Here is an 18,745-nt window from a genome sequence, read left to right on the forward strand (position 1 = left end):
ATAAATATATATAATAAATAAAATATTGTCTGCACACACACAAACAAACAAGATACTGTTATTTTGCAATTAAAGGTGCAGTAAGCAATTTCTGAGAAATGCTGCTGATATTTTAAATCGCCAAAACAAACACATCCCTACCCAAAATTCCCTGCCCCCAAATTCATGCTATGTAACACAGGCACCTCCCTCCTAATGAATGTATACGCCCCTTACTGCTGACTGGCTACAATTTTGTTTTGGTGCTCAGTCCGGTCCACTTTCAACAGCATTTCTCAGAAATTGCTTACTGCACCTTTAATGAATTTGGAGATTAGTCAAGATTTACTAACCCACTGCTGAAATGCTTCATAGACTGGATCAGATCTTTTGAAGATGAGTTTTCTTTTTTTCTTTTTTTTTAAACCATAAGTACAAACCATGAAGTATACATACCCATCATATTCTTCCAAGCTGCAGTCTTTCAGAACGGACAGAGCGTGGCCCTTTCGCTTAGTGACTGCGGAAAAGAAAGAGTTAATGTTTTTTTAAAAAAAAAGGAAAGCACTCCAAACTGCCTTTAGTACCCTTTTCCAGGCATTGGCAAATGGCTTAAGCCGAACATATGGTACTGGCTGTAAAGCAGAATTTATACTTGCATGCCGTTTGCATTTTTAATCAAGAATATGAGTTGTGCTCCATAGAGGCAACCGCTCTTGTATTTGGCTTACCCAAGCTGCGCAAAACAAGAATTTTCCCAGCATTCACTGTGTGGTTTGCTATTTACATTTATAGTGATGTAAATTGGGTAACAAGGTAAACAAAGGGTCATGGGTCAGAAAAAGAGGGTTAGATGTGGTCAGCAGAGTTTGTTGGATATAGGCTTGATCCAGTATAATTGTCGATTCAGGTTTGGCATAGTGTGGCAGAAACCCCTGGCCTGTGTGGCACGGAAAAATGCCACTGAATGCGGGGGAAGAGGGGTGGCACGCCGCAGATGGCATTGTGCACGCCCGTGCCCCACTTAGCATTTTCTGGGGCACCTCCGCCATGGAGCGGGTCCCAGCTGTGACCACCCATCAAAGGGCTCACCGTGGCTGATGTGACACTTGCAGATGGATGTTTTTTTTTGTTGTTGTTTAAGAATGTGTTTCATGATGCACACTGATATGCAAGTGTGTCTGCTCATTATGACATGCCTGTCTATCCCTGGTACCAGCTCAACTACAGATGCATGTGGGCAATGAAACATGCACACAGTTGTGGGGACAGAAATTCATGTGATCATAGCTTTAAACATTTTTTTTTACTATTATTATTATACATTTTTGAAACGCATATTATAATGTGTCTGTATTAATGTGTTTGGGGTTGGTAAGATTTTTAATATTTTGAAAGAGATCTCTTATGCTCACCAGGGCTGCATTTATTTGCTAAAAAAAATACAGTAAAAACATGAATATTGTGAAATATTATTTCAACTTAAAATAACTGTTCTGTATTTGAATATATTTCAAAATTTAATTTATTCCTGTGATGCAAAGCTGAATTTTTAGCATCATTACTCCAGTCTTCAGTGTCACATGATCCGTCAGAAATCATTCTAACATCTGCTTAAGAAACAATTCTTATTATTATTATTATTATTATTATTATTATTATTATTATTATTATTATCAAAGAGTTGTGTTGCTTAATATTTTTGGAGAAAAAAATATAATACGTTTATTAGGATTCTTTGATGAATAGAAAGTTCAAAAGAACAGCATTTATTTGAAATGGATTTTTTTTGTAACAATGTAGACACTTTTGATAAATTTAATGTGTCCTTGCTTAATAAAAAAATTAAAAATCATATGTATTATTATTATTAACATTATGAACAATAATAATAAAACTGGTTGACTGACTGCTTTTGTTTGGGGTTAATAAACGTATAATTATCATCTTGTAAATAAAAAATATTAATTTGATATCCAATTTTGTGTATTCATAGTCAAGGGATGTTTTAAAAAATATTGTCACTGATATTATTTATACTCTGCTCAACATATACTGCAGAAATAAAAGTACATTAGTATTCCAGACATAGCCATAGACTCTGAGTTAAATTCTTAGTGCTGACCTGTAGGGGGAGCACTTGCAAATCAAAGTGTAAAGGATCGTGTGGCCCTGACCTTGTCAAACAAAACCACAACCCAGGCATATTTTTCATAACTCACCAACTGATTGAAAAGTTATGGCCTGAGCTGTGTGACATCATTCATTTTAGTTAAAAATCAAACTTAGATTTAATCTACAGAGCAGTCTAAGTACATAAAATGCTAAATTAGACTCTTAAATGACCATGTAAATGCCAAAAACGGCATTTCCACATACAAGGGTTGGTTATCAGTAAATAGCTGTGAATTAAACACTGTAATTGCTTCTTTTGAATGTGACATTTCATGATTATTGCCCGTGCATCTCTCACAGTCTATAGAGCTAATTCGATCACGTATATTCTCAAAGCTCTGCGTTCCGAGCGGCAGAATGAGATATTTAATTTCTATTAGGTAAAATGTTGTTTAATGGCTCCACCTCGAGCTCTCAGCCTCTGCCCTCGGGAGCAAATCATCAGGAAACGGATTCTATTACTGTTCAAATGGCTTCTGGAATCAGGTAGCCACATTCATTAGAGCACAGATTGTGGAGTCCCCTTCCCAAAAGCAGGGGGCGCCTGGTGCGTGTCCGGGTGTGTGTGTGTAGTAGTCCGTGGTTGTGTAGTACATATAGTACGGGGTCCTGTGTGTGTGTGTGTGTTTGTGGGAGGAGGTGGGTAAAGGGGAGGAGAGGGGGGAGTCCCGTACTGTGTTAGAACAGATGGGTGCAGTCCCTCCCCCTGGGTCAGGTTACTGACGGAGGATACACTTCTCCTGTCATTATGAGTGTGAGATGCATTTAGAACCATCCACAGCAGTGTTGTACAGCTGCTACTTCCAGTATGAGCACACACACATACACAACCTCAAGCACACAAACACACTGCAGACAAATAGATATCGAGAGATTTAGGAATAAATGAAAAGGAGAGCTTGGCTATGAACAGCATGTATAATTTTGTCCATATTCATAAGCATCACATATGCATGGATTTGATAAACATATGGCACAAATATAACACAAATATTAAAAAAGTAAAATAACTTGATTAACTTAACCCAATCTAATTAGAAAACGTAACTATTTTACAAGGTGGTGGTAAGTGTTGGGGGGTAATGAATTACAAGTAACATGAGCAATGTAATCAGATTACTTTTTTCAAGTAACTAGTAAAGTAGTGCATTACTTTTAAATTTACAACAAAATATCCAAGTTCTTTTTTCAAATAGGTAATGCAAGTTACTTTGTTTTCCCATTTATTGACTGACAGCTCTCCTGTCACCATGTTGAGAAATTTTGGAGTCAGTGATGGTGATCGTAAACATGATGGTTATTGTAGTTCTATAGACTAAGTGTATTTACTCACCTTACTTGCTCAAAAACAGATTCTGTATTCCTCAAAATTAATTAAAACTGTGAAATGCAAACCTGTAATAATTAAATATGTTAAATGGCACAAATATACTTTATGTATTTAATCTTACTTTATTTTGCTGCTGACCTTCAATGACCCAATTCAAACATATTAATTTTATTTATATTAATATTTAATTTTTAATTAAATAAACATCACATTTGTGTTTCATTTTTTGTTTTTGTTTTTGTTGAAGAGAGAGTGTTAAACTTTCTTCTCCTGCATCCTATTCTTCTGCAATCCAGAATGGCAGCACAGCTGCAAGATTTGTTTGAGCTGCGCCCTCTACTGTACAGGCGTGAATGAGCATTTCCTTCAGGCTAAGGCTTATTAATTTCACTTTTGGTGTGAAAAGGCCTTTACATTTGCCAAAGATAGAACTTTTGTTTTTTTGTTATTAAAAACAAACAAGCAATCCCAGTCCAGGTGAGAAAAAGTAACGCAAATGTAATGTAATGCATTACTTTCCATAAAAAGTAACTAAGTAATGTAATTAGTTACCATAAAAAGTTACTAAGTAACGTAATTAGTTACAGTAACATAAAATAGTTACAAATTGCCATGAGAGTGTGTGGATTAACTACATGTTTGCTCATGCAAAGCTCACTGCCATGATGTTAGGGTGCTGTAGGTTATTGCAGGGCATTGATGGTTAGAAATGTTCTCAGCATTAATCTGTGTGGTTGCCAGGGTGTTCTGGGTGGTTGCTAGGTGGTTACTTGCTGACCCAAGTTGAAAGAACCCACACTTAAGATTCTACACTGCTGAAAATCCTTACCTAAACAGGTTTTTGAATATATCAATATATTGTTTTATGTGACTAAGTGGGCAGGATGATTTTCATATCATTTTGAAGCAAAAACTTTAGACTAAAATATAGTTCACAAAAGTCTTGTGAAAAAATGTTTAGTATGTGTTTTGAGGCCTTATTTCACTGATTTTTTTTGTTTGTTTGTTTTTTCAAGAACCATGCATATACGTAATTCTCTCAAAAATACAAACATGTACAGTACTTGTTGCTCACATATTTTTGTAGCCTAGTTTATGCTGAATACAGTGTAATGAGACTTTTGTCATTAATATGTTTATAAGCAACTGAAAAAAGCACAAATGTCAGGGCATGTCAAAACTACTCCAGGACCCCAAATCAGCCTCAGACCCCAGATGGTTAAAATATCAAAAATTCCTTAAAACAAGATAAATGTACTTGAAATGCAACATTAAAAACTTGTTTTCAGAGCATGCATCTGTAATAGGAGTGTATTTTATCTTACTGCACTGGTAGATTTTTTTTTTTGTCCACTTGTTTTAGGTATAAACAAAAAAATCTGCCAGTGCATTAAGACAAAATGCATTTAAATTCAAGATACTATGAATCTATTTTTAATATCATAGTGTTGCTTTTCAAGTAAATGTATTTTGTTTCAAGGATTTTTAGAGTAAACAAAAATTGTCAGTATAGGATATTCTGATATATATTATTAGTCAAATCTAATATGTTTTTTTCCTTTAAATGTTGGTTTTTAGTGTAATGCATGGAGAGATGACAATTAAAATGATAAACAAGACTAATTTTGCTTTTAAGTGTGTATTCAAATGATGCATTAACATAGGGACCTTGACATTCCTCACCCTAAAATATTGATTTCCTATGATCCACTGCCAATGCCTAATGGCATAAAGCACCAGCTTGTTGGCATATAGGGAATTGTTAAGCACTGAGGGATGAATCCTATGAGCGAACAGACCCTGAGGGCAGACCTTAATGCACTTCGACCTCGAGTGAGGCCTGAGGGGGCAGCAATCACCTGTGCGTGAAGACTTTAAGCCACCTATGTAACCGTTCTTATTCCGTTCAGTGCAGATGTGTGAGACTTACTGGTGACATCGGCTTGTATGTCTGCGAGCTTGAAGAGCGGGGCCACTTTGTCCAGGTAGATCTGGTATGCCTCTTTCTTGTGGCTGATGGGGTTCACGAAGACTTTGAGAGATTTGGGACGGTTCTTGAAACCTGCACAGGGGGGGAAAAAAGAAAAGAAACAAAGAGCGGGAAGATTCATCAATCCCCTTGTGTCATGAATCCCATGGGCATTCTTTTAAGTGCTTGAAACTCATCCAGTTTAGAGAAGTGCACATCTGCTAATGTGAGCCAAAGCCCCTGTCCTACATAATAACGATTTCTTGTCGTGAGTTCAGCTTTTGTCTGCCACCCTTGCTGCAGAATGGCTCTCACACAGCGTGAGTTCAGTCTTCAAAAATTGAAAAGGTCAGATCAGTGTCTGTTGTTTACAGTGGCTGAATGTCTGCCAAGAATGAGGAGAAAGCTTGAATAAATACACCATGTAGGCTCTCTGATGCTGATTTGTTTCCCAAGAAACATTTTCTTATCATCAGTGTTGAAAACAGTTAGCCTATGCTGCTTTATATTTTTGGGCAAACTGTGATTTTTAACTTTTTTTTTTTTTTTAAGATTCCTTGTTGAATAGAAAGTTCAAAACAGCATTTATTTGAAATAGAATCTTTTGTAATATTATAAATGCCTTTCCAATCACTTTTGATCAATTAAATGCATTCTTGCATATTAATTTAAAAAAGAAAATCATACTGATGCCAAACTTATGGAAGCTTGTTTCCACCATGAAACAAAAAATTAAAAAGTGATTGCGACTTTTTATCTCACAATTCTGACTCTTTTTTTTTTTTTCCTCGCAATTGCAAGATTATATCTAACAATTCTGACGGAGAGTCAGAATTGTGAGATATAAACTCGCAATTGCGTGTTAGAATGTGCAATAGTGAGGGGAAAAAGACATTTTTTTTTCTCAGAATTGCAAGCTTATATCTCAAAATTCTGAGAAAAAAGTCAGAATTGCGAGTTTATAAGATGCAATTGCGAGTTTATATTTCAATTCTGTCTTTATAACTCGCAATTTTGAGGAAAAAAAAGTCAGAATTGTGAGATATAAAGTCAGAATTGCGTGACAAAAACTTGCAATTGCGAGAAAAAAGTCAGAATTGTGAGATAAAAAGTCGCAATTACATTTTTTTATTTCATAGCGGAAACAAGCTTCCATAAACTAGCGTATATATTGGAAGTATTGTGGTATCGCGCTTAAGGAACATCACTCTTTCTGACAGTCTCTATACTTTCTTATTTGCAGGGAGAACCCAGTATTGAGTAACAGTGGATCATAATTAGCAGAAATTAGGGAGCTGCTTTCTCTCCTGGAGTGCCTGAGATCGATGGAAGCTGAGGTGAGGTTCAACACTCTCTCTCCTTCCTCCACCATCTCCCTCATTACTCTAATCCGGCCCCTGAAGCTCTCGACCCTCGACCTGCTAACGAGCCGCTACCCTCGGCTTGCCCTCCGCCGTACCCCCTGCTGACATCACAGCACAAGAGTTCCAGGGGGTGCCCAAGGTCACAGTTCAAATAGACACAAAACGTGCACGCAAGACGCAGGATGTGAGGTGGGGAGGCTGGGGGGATTTGGGATCTTGAAAGAAGATTGCGAGTTGCGCTCAGCGTGGGGATGCTGATCCAATCTCCCACTATGTGGCTCTTGGGGGCCACAGTGCCGGGACGCTGGGGTCCACGCGGGGAGCAGGTGCAGGGGTGCGGCACCATCACTGCTGTTATAGCTGTGAATGGGGCTCAGGAGGCTCAGCAACACTCATCCTCACCGAGGGGGCTTCAGGCCCACCGCACGACACATGAAAACAGCATTGTGAGGCTACGCTCATCTATTGCATCAGATTTGGTGCTCACATTTGCGTCAATGCTTCATAAAGATCAAAATACTCACACAAAAAAAAAAGATGTAAGAGTATCTCCTTTTCGTCTCTGGTTTTCGCAAAATACCCTAGCTCTGTTCCAGTGCTACCTTTATACAGAAGACATTATATCATAGTTATGAGGCAATAGCTCTGCTAAAAGGTAAGTAGCATTATAGCATCATTCTACTGCTTTCTATGATGCAAAATTTGTACCTCATCTAAAAGGGAATTCCAAAATGCAAGTTCAGTAAAAAGATTCCTCACAAAAAAAGAAAAAATGTTTATAGTAAATGCACACACGGATCAGGCGTAACATTATGAGCACTGACAGGTGAAGTGAATAACACTGATTATCTCTTCATCACGGCACCTGTTAGTGGGTGGGATATATTAGGCAGCAAGTGAATATTTTGTCCTCAAAGTTGATGTGTTAGAAGCAGGAAAAATGGGCAAGCGTAAGGATTTGAGCGAGTTTGACAACGGCCAAATTGTGATGCTAGATGACTAGGTCAGAGCATCTCCAAAACTGCAGCTCTTGTGGGGTGTTCCCGGTCTGCAGTGGTCAGTACCTATCAAAAGTGGTCCAAGGAAGGAGCAGTGGTGAACCGGCGACAGGGTCATGGGCGGCCAAGGCTCATTGATGAACGTGGGGAGTGAAGGCTGGCCCGTGTGGTCCAATCCAACAGACGAGCTACTGTAGATCAAATTGCTCAAGAAGTTAATGCTGGTTCTGATAGAAATGCGTCAGAATACACAGTGCATCGCAGCAAGACCAGTCAGGGTGCCCATGCTGACCCCTGTCCACCGCCGAAAGCACCAACAGTGGGCATGTGAGCATCAGAACTGGACCATGGAGCAATAGAAGAAGGTGGCCTGGTCTGATGAATCACTTTTCTTTTAGATGGCCGGGTACGTCTGAGTCGCTTACCTGGGGAACACATGGCACCAGGATGCACTATGGGAAGAAGGCAAGCCGGCGGAGGCAGAGTGATGCTTTGGGCAATGTTCTGCTGGGAAACCAAGTGTTTATAACAAATTGTTTTATTTATAATATTATTATTATTATTATTATGGAAAAATTCATTCATTAATTCATTTTTATTTTATTTTTTTACAGAAGTTATTCTGCGCTTATTAGAGTTTATCATAAATGCATTTTTGTTTTTTAGAGTATAACATTGTTAGTTTAGCAACACACTAATGCCAAAATAGTGTTCCAAATTAATTACTTATGACATTCTCTTCCAGTTAGGATCCTGTCTTAGAAGGTAGTTGTCTATGAAGGCAGTAGACAGCGAAACAGCTCACTAGGTTTTGGAACAGAGCCCTCATCGCTCATTAAATCATTACACTGAAATGGGAAACTGTGTTTCTGTTGATTAAATGATCATATCTGAGCTGGTGTTCACGATAAATCTAAACGCCACAGAGGGGAGAGTGGGGACGTAGTCTGCATGCATGCACGATACCGTGTTACTATGGCACATAATCCCATGTTTGTGTGAGCGATGCACGGTGGCTCCCAGGAGCTCACTGAAAGACAATCCAGATGAAGGGGCCACGCTCAGGTTTCACCTCCATGAGCCAGCCCTGTTTGTGTTCCCGCAAAAGGCCACTGTGATTAGCAGACTTCAGAGAACCTGCATTCACACGTTAATTATAACCTTTTGGGCATACCAGACGACTCATCTAAATATTGTGTGCTATGTCGTTAATCACTTTTGTAGTCTGTTTTAAGGTAAAGCTGTAATTCATATTTTTGCTTAAATGGGTGAATTTAACAAAACCTTTTTAGAAAATATATATATATATATATATATATATATATATATATATATATATATATATATATATATATATATATATATATATATATATATATATATATATATATATATATATATATATAATTTATATTATGAATTGAATGTTGAATATATATATATATATAATTTAAATATGACCTGGATGAAATATGACCTGGATGTTTTCGTGACATTCACCAACATGTATTATTCCCTTCATGTAAACAAGTTGGTTCTGTTTGTCATCTCAATAGCTTTGAAGTGACGTGCACATTTCAGACACATGTCCCTGCCACCTGCGGACATTCCATGAGGTCAGCAGCACGTACTACAGCGATGCAGCCGCCCTCTGACTCAGAGGCTTAAGGCTGTTTTACTCCTGAGGGCTATCAAGACTGGCTAATGTCACCCAACACAGTGGCTACATCTGTCTCTGTCCAGCCCCCATCTCAGGGCACAGAGGGTGCTGATGAGAAAGGTAAGGAGCATCTGAATGGTGTGGCTGAGGATCTCCCTGTGGAGAAGATGATTCGGCACAGGGGAGCACTTTTCCCATAATCAGGGGTAAATTACCTGAGAGCGGGGTCAGGTTACACATTGATTTCAGAGACAAACAAAGCCCCAGGACTGCCCGTAAACACTCACCCACTGCGCTAATGAGAGGACTGACCATGCAGTCCAGTCATGGTTTGATTGCAAAGCATAAATGCGTCATGTTACAGTGCATTGTTATTTTGTAACTGAAATTGCACTTAAAGGTGCCCTCGAATGAAAAATTGAATTTATCTTGGCATAGTTAAATAACAAGAGTTCAGTACATGGAAATGACATACAGTGAGTCTCAAACTCCATTGTTTCCTCCTTCTTATATAAATCTCATTTGTTTAAAAGACCTCAGAAGAACAGGCGAATCTCAACATAACACCGACTGTTACGTAACAGTCGGGGTATACGTCCCCAATATTTGCATATGCCAGCCCATGTTCCCAACATTATCATTATGAAAGGCATTAGACAAGGGCAGAACGTCTGGATGTGCTGAGCTGAATCAACAAACTAGGTAAGCAAGAGCAACAGCGAAAAATGGCAGATGGAGCAATAATAACTGACATGATCCATGATATCATGATATTTTTAGTGATATTTGTAAATTGTCTTTCTAAATAGGTGCTTCCCAATTCGCATACTTATGCACTATTCTATGACGTTTTTAAGTATAAATAGTGCGAGTAGTGCGTTCACACTGAAAATTCCAAAAAGAAAAAGTACACTTTAAATACCCGGATGATGCACTAAATTAACGGAAAAAACAAAGTGTGGAATGTTGGACACTTCGTGCACTCAACTGTCGCAGCTTTAATTACGTAGTGGAGGGGGAGAGGGTATCGGACTCCATTGTTAAATGACAAAATAACCTTATACAATTCACGCACTAATTGGATGAGTGCATAGTGCACAAGTACATAGTGTATAAGTGCATAGTGTATAGTGCGTCATTTGGGACGCAACTAATGTTTCATTAGCATGTTGCTAATGTACTGTTAAATGTGGCTAAAGTTACCATCGTTTCTTACTGTATTCACGGAGACAAGAGCCGTCGCTATTTTCATTTTTAAACACTTGCAGTCTGTATAATGCATAAACAACTTCATTCTTTATAAATCTCTCCAACAATGTGTAATGTTAGCTTTAGCCACGCAGCACTATCAAACTCATTCAGAATCAAATGTAAACAATATAACAGTATACAATACTCACATAATCCGACGCATGCATGCCGCACGCATGACGAACACTTTGTAAAGATATTAGCTGTGTAGACTTTAAGGCACCGTATAAGGCAAGCGTGAGCTCTGTGGGCGGAGAGCACGGGATTTAAAGGGGCCACAGCATAAATCGGCGCGTTTATAATGATGCCCCAAAATAGGCAGTTAAAAAAAATTATAAAAAAAAATCTATGGGGTATTTTGAGCTGAAACTTCACAGACACGTTCAGGGGACACCTTAGACTTATATTACATCTTGTGAAAACATAATCTAGGGCACCTTTAAGTTCTTGAATTTGAATTATGGATGCAGAATTGCATAAATGTAAGGAGAAAGAATTGAAATAAATTGAATTTCAAAGATATTCATAACTGTGATTTTAACTAAAAAAAAAAAAAAAAAAAAAAGCAAAGTTCAAATCATTTTGAAAGTTTTGAAAAAAAGATGATAGATAGAAAAACGTCAGTTTGATCAGAAAAGTAATGGCAACCTGAGTCAGAATGGGATCTGAAAGATCTAGGAGGGGTTACTTTGGAGAAATTTTGGTTTCGGGTTAGGGATTTTGGAAAAAAAAAAAAAAAAAAAAAAAAAAAAGTAGTTTTGTACAATAACAGTGTGTTGACTTGGCCAAGCCCCCTAAAAAGGAAAACAGAGTCACAACAGAGTCACAACGTCCATAACACAGCCATCAAACTGCACTTAAGTAACCCATAGACCGTTCCACTCGTTGAGCCCTCAATACCCAAACGGGCTTTCTGGGGTGCACAGAATATTTGCTAATCCTCAAGAACAGATGTCTTATTTTTGCCCTGAAATCCCTAGCTGGCTGGCTGGCGAGGGGAGTGAGCCCTCCAACGGATAAGCCTAGATTGGGGCCTTGCAGTGGGAAAGGTCAGGATCGGAGAGGAGCTGGATCCGGCAGGCCCGAGGGGAGGTAAGCGATCTGGGGGCCATACAGGAGATGGAACGAGTGAGAGAAAAAGAGCGTCACTGTCCTGTGCCACTTTCCTACCGGCCGTGAGATCTCCATACGGGGGACGAGTGCTTCGACATTTCCTTAGATCCTCTGCCAAGAGCGGAGCATCTGGCATGGTGTCAGGGACTGGCATTAGCGCGCATTAGCAGTGGGGGAGACCCAGCCCTCTCCAGATTTGTCCCCTCCAGCAGGGGCATCACCAGGCAGGAGCTGCTCCAACCGCTAGACGAGGTGGGGAACTGCGGTGGAGGTTTGGGCTTCAAATCAATACACTTGCTTTCATTGGAACAATTAATTCACACAGGCGCCATATAATGAGAAAAACCGCATAGAGGCTCGGAGAATAAAATTAAGTGTGTAATGCATCCTATTAATTATTCCATGTTAAAATGTGGGACACACATGCATATTGTTCAATTAGAGCCATTGTAGTTCTCGGTGTGGACAATAACACCTTTCCTAATATTAGCCAGAGAGGGGAAAAAACAGCACCATGTGTTAGGTGCCTCCATTATGTCTGCGTACACGTCTATCCGGGGGCGGGTGTGACAGACAGAGAAATGGGAAAGATCCATTGGGAATATGCAGAAAAAATCCACAAGCAGCACTTGGTGAAAGTGATACTGCAGTTGTACCTACAGCAGAGTCCACAGGAGCATCTGTCCATCCTGAGACATCCCGACAGAGCCCCAGATACCTCTCACGGTGGTGTTTAGGGGTGGGAATCTTTAGGCACCGCCAGATTTGATTTGCTTTTGACACTCAGAAAAAATGAGCAAAAATTGTAGCTGTAGGGTTACAACAGCTTGTCACTGGAGTAGCACCCTTAAAGGGACATCTGTGAATATTATTTACCCCAAAAAGTTTTATAGTAGTACTTGAAGGGTACATTTTACGATATACATCTTTAGGTACTGTCCCAGTAGGCTGTTGTTCCCCAAAAGGTATAATTTTTCCATTTTTTTTCTGACAGGGCAAGAAAGTACGCAGACAAGTTTCTGAGCAACCTGAAGTTCACTACAAAAAGAAAAAAAAACCTTAGGAACTAAAGCTAAAACTAGACTTTAATTAATTTTAACAAGTTAAAAAAAAAGTCCCCAATAAGACATAGTACTTATATTCAAGATGCAATATATGAAAGCAAGTTTTAATATCTTATACTCTGTCTACATACATTTTTTATGTTGTTTCAGGGATTTTAAAATATTTTAAAGGAGACCTATTATGCCCCTTTTCACAAGATCTAATATAAGTCTCTGGTGTCCCCAGAATGTGTCTGTGAAGTTTCAGCTAAAAAATACCCCACAGATCATTTATTATAGTTTGTCAAATTTGTCCATTTTGTGTGTCCCTTTAAATGCAAATGAGCTGCTGCTCCCTGGCCCTTTTCCAAAAGAGGGCGGAGCTTTAACAGCACACGTTTCGGTTGCTCAACAACAACAAAGCTGGAGAATCTCACGCAGCCAAAATGACGATTGTCAGTAACGGTGTTCAGCCTTACATTGTTCAAACCAGAGTCGGACACTGATTGAGAGACTCAGGAAGAAGTTACAAGTTTCATAATGCAACTGGACGTTTCTGAATGGTTAGTGGATAAATTTATGTAGTTGCTGTGGAGTTGATTCAACTCATCGACTAGCATGTGCTGTCGTGTTAGTCTTTTGTGCAAAACCCGTATGGACGCCAACTATACATAGCGTACCTGTTTGGCAAAGAGAGCCATACACACGCTTATGATTGCTATCAAATGCTATGAATGGTGTAATGTTTTTTCCAAAATATTGATCAGACAGAAACGCTACTTTTTTAGCAATCCAGCTTGCCAGGGTCAACTTGCAAGGAATCCAAGCTAACGAGACTCTAAATAGTGTTCTGTGCTCGTCTGTGCAGTCAACGACAGAACAGTTAGCATGCTTTGCTCGAACTTTTGCCATGGCCTTAGAACTGATGCACAATTTTCGCTTGCAAAAACAAAATGGTGGCGTTGTGGGTGGAAACGTGCAGATTAAGGGGTGGTAATATTACAATAAGATCCTCTCTTACGTCACAAGGGGAGCGAAATCTGAGCAGCTTGTTTTTTCACATGTTTGCAGAGAAAGGCTATCCAAAACAAAGTTACTTGGTTGTCCTTTTTCACATTTTCTGGTTTGGCAGATGCACCGGGAACCCGATTATAGCACTTAAACAGAAAAAGTCAGATTTTCATGATACGTCCCCTTTAAGTATAAAATAAGACAAAAGTATCCATTAAGGATAGGATTTTTGCAAAGTTGTCAATTTGAATATGCTTTCTGTTTTCGTGCATGACCATGATCAACTTAAGTGAAGTCTATGTAAATACACTGATGTATTATATTAAATATAATTATTAAAGGTGAAGTGTGTCATTTTTTTTTTTTTTTTTTATGTCACTAGTGGTAGCAAATGGAATTGCAGTCTCTTTGTGTGGCCAGATTAGGCTGCAAATAGCAGTAGTTTTGAGCTGGAAACCAGCTTGGCTGTACAATGGAAGATGGGGAAGTATTAGAAACTTGTACATTTCTGTTTGGAGATGCTTATGGCCTAGATATTATAAACTTACATTTTGATAATAAATTGTGAAATAGAAAACACTTGAAAACAGAAGGAAGCACTCTTCCACAGAAGGAAGAAAATCATATGAGTTTGGAATGAAATGATGAAATGAACTTCTTTAACTGGGTCACTGTAGACTTGAACTACAACTTTAACTCTTTTAATGAATCTTTTTTTTTTTGTCTTTTATGTGAAACAGGATCAAGGTACCTGACTCTAACAGGCATATACACAGTTTGGGCTGGCCAGAAAACATCCCAGCTGAAGTAAGAGCGCTCCAGTCAATAAGATACACAGACTGATCCGTTTCCAAGGAGCCAAGGGGAAAGAGTCACCATGGATACGCAGGTTGACTTAATGGAAAAGCTGTTAATGTGTAACATTATCCACTCTGCTATCGAGCTATTGTACATCAGCTCATGTAAATGCCGCGCAAGCTCAGCCAAAGGCCCAGCTTCCTTCAAATGTCGAACGCGTTTTTACAATCGCGTTCCGAGGGAGATTTCGCTTCCCCCATTATCTTGTTAAACAACTCAAAGCAATTTCATGCACTGTGCACAATAGCAACTGTTGTGCTTTATGCCAAATGCACATATGAATTCAGATGGGTCACAAAAGCCTTTGGAGGAATGAGATGGACCCGGTGCATGACCCTTGAGTTCTCTCCTCTCTCTGTTTGTCTTTTCTCCTCCCTTTAGGTCTACAACAATAAAGTCCAGCTTGACGCCGGAGTGTGACCACATGCTTTGACAAGAGCACCAAGAGCACATTATGTGTCCGGAGTGGAGCGCCGAGGGCTTCCCGGGCTCTGATTGACCTGCCTAGACTAATCTTTCAAAAGAGGGTTTAAGGACACAAGGAGTCTATTCCAGTTCAACTCAACGACTACATTGGATCCAAGTAGACTGTAGTACAGGTGCTACTATTGTTGCCGGTCGTCTCCCCGCACGTTTGGTCTGTGGCCTGGCCCGGCCGCTCGCTCTCTGACCACAGGGTTTAATCTGTCAGCTGGGCGGCCGCACCTCATGTGTCAGCGCACATCACATGGCTTGTCAGAAAAACACGCCGATGCTGCGTATGGCATTCAGAGCTCACCTTGAATAAAATCACAACGGGGATTGAGGGTCTGGGGTTTTTTTTCGGACCGTTCACCTTTTGTGCTGAGTGTCAGCTGTGACACACCCTCCATTGTGCCGCCTCCCTGGGAAACACCAGGCCGGGATCCGCTGGGCTGCTGTAACAGGTGAGCACCCCTGTAATCCAGCGTGCCCGCTCTCATCCCCTGAGCCAATGATTCGGCAGCACAGCCAATAAAATAACAGAGATAATCCACCTATGGAAAACATGCGTCTGTGTGCCTGTGAGAGCATGTGCACGCGATGCAGGGGGTGGGGTAAACATTTCCACAAGGACCAAACAAACTGCCATGCTTTATTAACAACTGTAAGAGATTGTGAAGGTTTATATTTAGCAGGTGATCATGAACAGTGACGTGGAAGCTCATGCAGCACATGACAATTGTGCTGCTGTCATAACCCAGAGAAGGTCATGAAGGTCCCTAATCAATGATCCTTTATAACATCTATAGGAGGATGTACTGAAATAAAGGATAATCTAATTCATCATGACCCAAAATTGTTGAAATCTTTGATTTACACTATAAAAAAGAGCAAATATTGCTTATTTAAATAATCAGATTTTACAAAAAAAAAAAAAAAAAAAAAAAAAAGTTTTTTTACTAATTTTTAGTAGTGTTTTACTTTCCTTAATTTTAAATATATATTTATGACATAAGAAATTAAAGGTGCTCTAGAATTAAAAATTGAATTTATCTTGGCATAGTTGAATAACGAGTTCAGTACATGGAAATGACATACAGTGAGTCTCAAACCCCATTGTTTCCTCCTTCTTATATAAATCTCATTTGTTTAAAAGACCTCCGAAGAACAGGCGAATCTCAACATAACACTGACTGTTACGTAACAGTTGGGATCATTAATATGTACGCCCCCAATATTTGCATATGCCAGCCCATGATCGAGGCATTACACAAGGGCAGCCAGTATTAACGTCTGGATCTGTGAACAGCTGAATCATCAAACTAGGTAAGCAAGCAAGAACAACAGCGAAAAATGGCAGATGGAGCAATAATAACTGACATGATCCATGATATTTTTAGTGATATTTGTAGATTGTCATTCTAAATGTTTTGTTAACATGTTGCTAATGTACTGTTAAATGTGGTTAAAGTTACCATTGTTTCTTACTGTATTCACGGACACAAGACTGTCGTTATTTTCATTTTCATTTTTTAACCACTTGCAGTCTGTATAATTCATAAACACAACTTCATTCTTTATAAATCTCTCCAACAGTGTGTAATGTTAGCTTTAGCCACGGAGCACCATCAAACTCATTCAGAATCAAATGTAAACATCCAAATAAATACAATACTTACACGATTAGACATGCTGCATGACGAACACTTGCTGTTTAAGGCAAGCGCGAGCCCTGGGGGTGGGGAGTGTGAGCATTTAAAGGGGCAGCAGCCTAAATCGGCTCATATTTAATGATGCCCCAAAATAGGCAGTTAAAAAAATTAATTAAAAAAAATCTATGAGGTATTTTGAGCTGAAACTTAACAGACACATTCAGGGGACACCTTAGACTTATATTACATCTTTTAAAAAGACGTTCTATGGCACCTTTAAATTCACGGTGATCTCATAATTTTTTAAAAAATCCAGCTAATAATTTTGAGTGATTTCCTCATAGCTCTGGAGTTTACATTTTTTTTTAAGAACAATATGATTTGTTTTCTTTCTTTTTCAGATATTTGTATGTTGACTTACTGTGGTTGAAATCAGACGAGTACACTAGCATTATACTCTTACCATTTTTGCCTATGCTAATTATTAATATGCTATTTGGAAAGGCATACTATTCTAATATGCTATTCAGAATAGTATACTAGCATACTCTTTCTGTCATATCTTTAAATGGCAGAAATAGTAAGAGTAGTATGCTATTGTGATCTGTTTATCTGACCAACGGCAATCTGTTTTTTGTGGTTGTTGTTTTTTATACTTTTAAACTACATACATCCTTAATATATTTTTTATTAGCAATGTTACTGTCATTTGACCTTCCTTGCATTGTGATAATGCAAGTTTTATTTTATTAAAAAATAAAATAAAATAAAATAATACTTTTGTCATTTTTTTGTTGGTGTGCTACACTGTAAAAAAAATATATATTTTCATGATTCGTTATCACAACATTTTTTTCTTTTGTCAAATAAAAACATCAATAATTAATGTGGTTCAGATAACATAATATTTTAAGTTTCTGTTGATTAAACCAATCGCCAAAATGTGATCTGATCTGCAAAAAAAAAAAAAAAAAACTAAAACTAATCCCGATCTAATCTTCTAGTTGACATATGTAAAAATCCTTAAATTTATCCTTATAATTTATCCTTAAAATATTAAGAGTTGTTTTCAGAGCATGTAATTTTAATAGTGTTTTCAAGCTGATTTTAATATATAAATGCAAGTGGGGGGGGGAAATCCACTGCGGTAAGTCTTAATATCTTAATAAATTTTGCATATTTTTACTGAAATTTAATCCCATTAAGAAGTCATTATTTGCAGTGTGTAAAGTCTGGCTACTTTTTAGGTGTATAAACATCTGTATTGCTGAAAAAAATCCTTATGAGAGGACCGTTTACCTGCTTTACAAGGTCATAAAAATGGAAGACATGATGAAACTTTACACGGACAAGGTCCATAAGTGATTCTAATTTTATTCATGCCAAAACACACAGGCCTGGTTTCACAGACAGGGCTTAGATTAAGCCAGGATTAGGCCTTAGTCAAATTAAGACATTTAAGTAGCTTTTTTTTTAAACACCCCTTAGAAAAAAACATTACTGGTGTGCATTTTGAGACAAAACAATGGCACTGACATATTTAAAGATATGTCTTTGCAAGTTATTTCACTTAAGACCGCTCAAACTTGCATTTTAGTCTAGGACTAGACTTAGGCCTTGTCTGTGAAACTGAACAATAATGTTTAAATCTTCTGGCTGTACCTTCGAAACTGTGTATTTTAACGGTTTTGGAAAATCTCGATGTACTTCCATTGTAAGACACCACAAAGAATCTCATCTTTGTGTATTAATTTTTCTCCTCACAGCCCTAAATAAGCATGTCCTCTCTCCTCTGGGCTCCCTCAAGGCATATTCTTTAATTATGTTAATTAATTCATGTTCTACCCAAAGTACATGCAGTCCTCACTCACAATTACCCG

The 18,745-nt window shown here is 38.4% G+C and overlaps 1 protein-coding gene and 1 long non-coding RNA gene across 3 annotated transcripts in view; one reads left to right on the forward strand and one right to left on the reverse strand.

Moving 5' to 3' along the window:
- Positions 1-18,745, reverse strand: part of cerkl (ceramide kinase-like) — an 85,260-nt gene that overhangs the window by 40,535 nt on the left and 25,980 nt on the right. For both annotated transcript variants that reach the window (XM_048194502.1, XM_048194503.1), the window contains exons 3-4: positions 5,415-5,546; positions 436-499 (exon numbers count right to left, since the gene is read on the reverse strand). In XM_048194502.1, coding sequence (XP_048050459.1) covers positions 436-499; positions 5,415-5,546 — 196 coding nt within the window. The remainder of the gene's footprint in view (positions 1-435; positions 500-5,414; positions 5,547-18,745) is intronic.
- Positions 14,222-16,062, forward strand: LOC125270661. The gene is made up of 2 exons (XR_007185402.1): positions 14,222-14,782; positions 15,133-16,062. It is a non-coding gene; the product is annotated as an uncharacterized LOC125270661 (long non-coding RNA).

Source organism: Megalobrama amblycephala, linkage group LG6 (genome assembly GCF_018812025.1).
Source record: "Megalobrama amblycephala isolate DHTTF-2021 linkage group LG6, ASM1881202v1, whole genome shotgun sequence".
NCBI lineage: Eukaryota > Metazoa > Chordata > Actinopteri > Cypriniformes > Xenocyprididae > Megalobrama > Megalobrama amblycephala.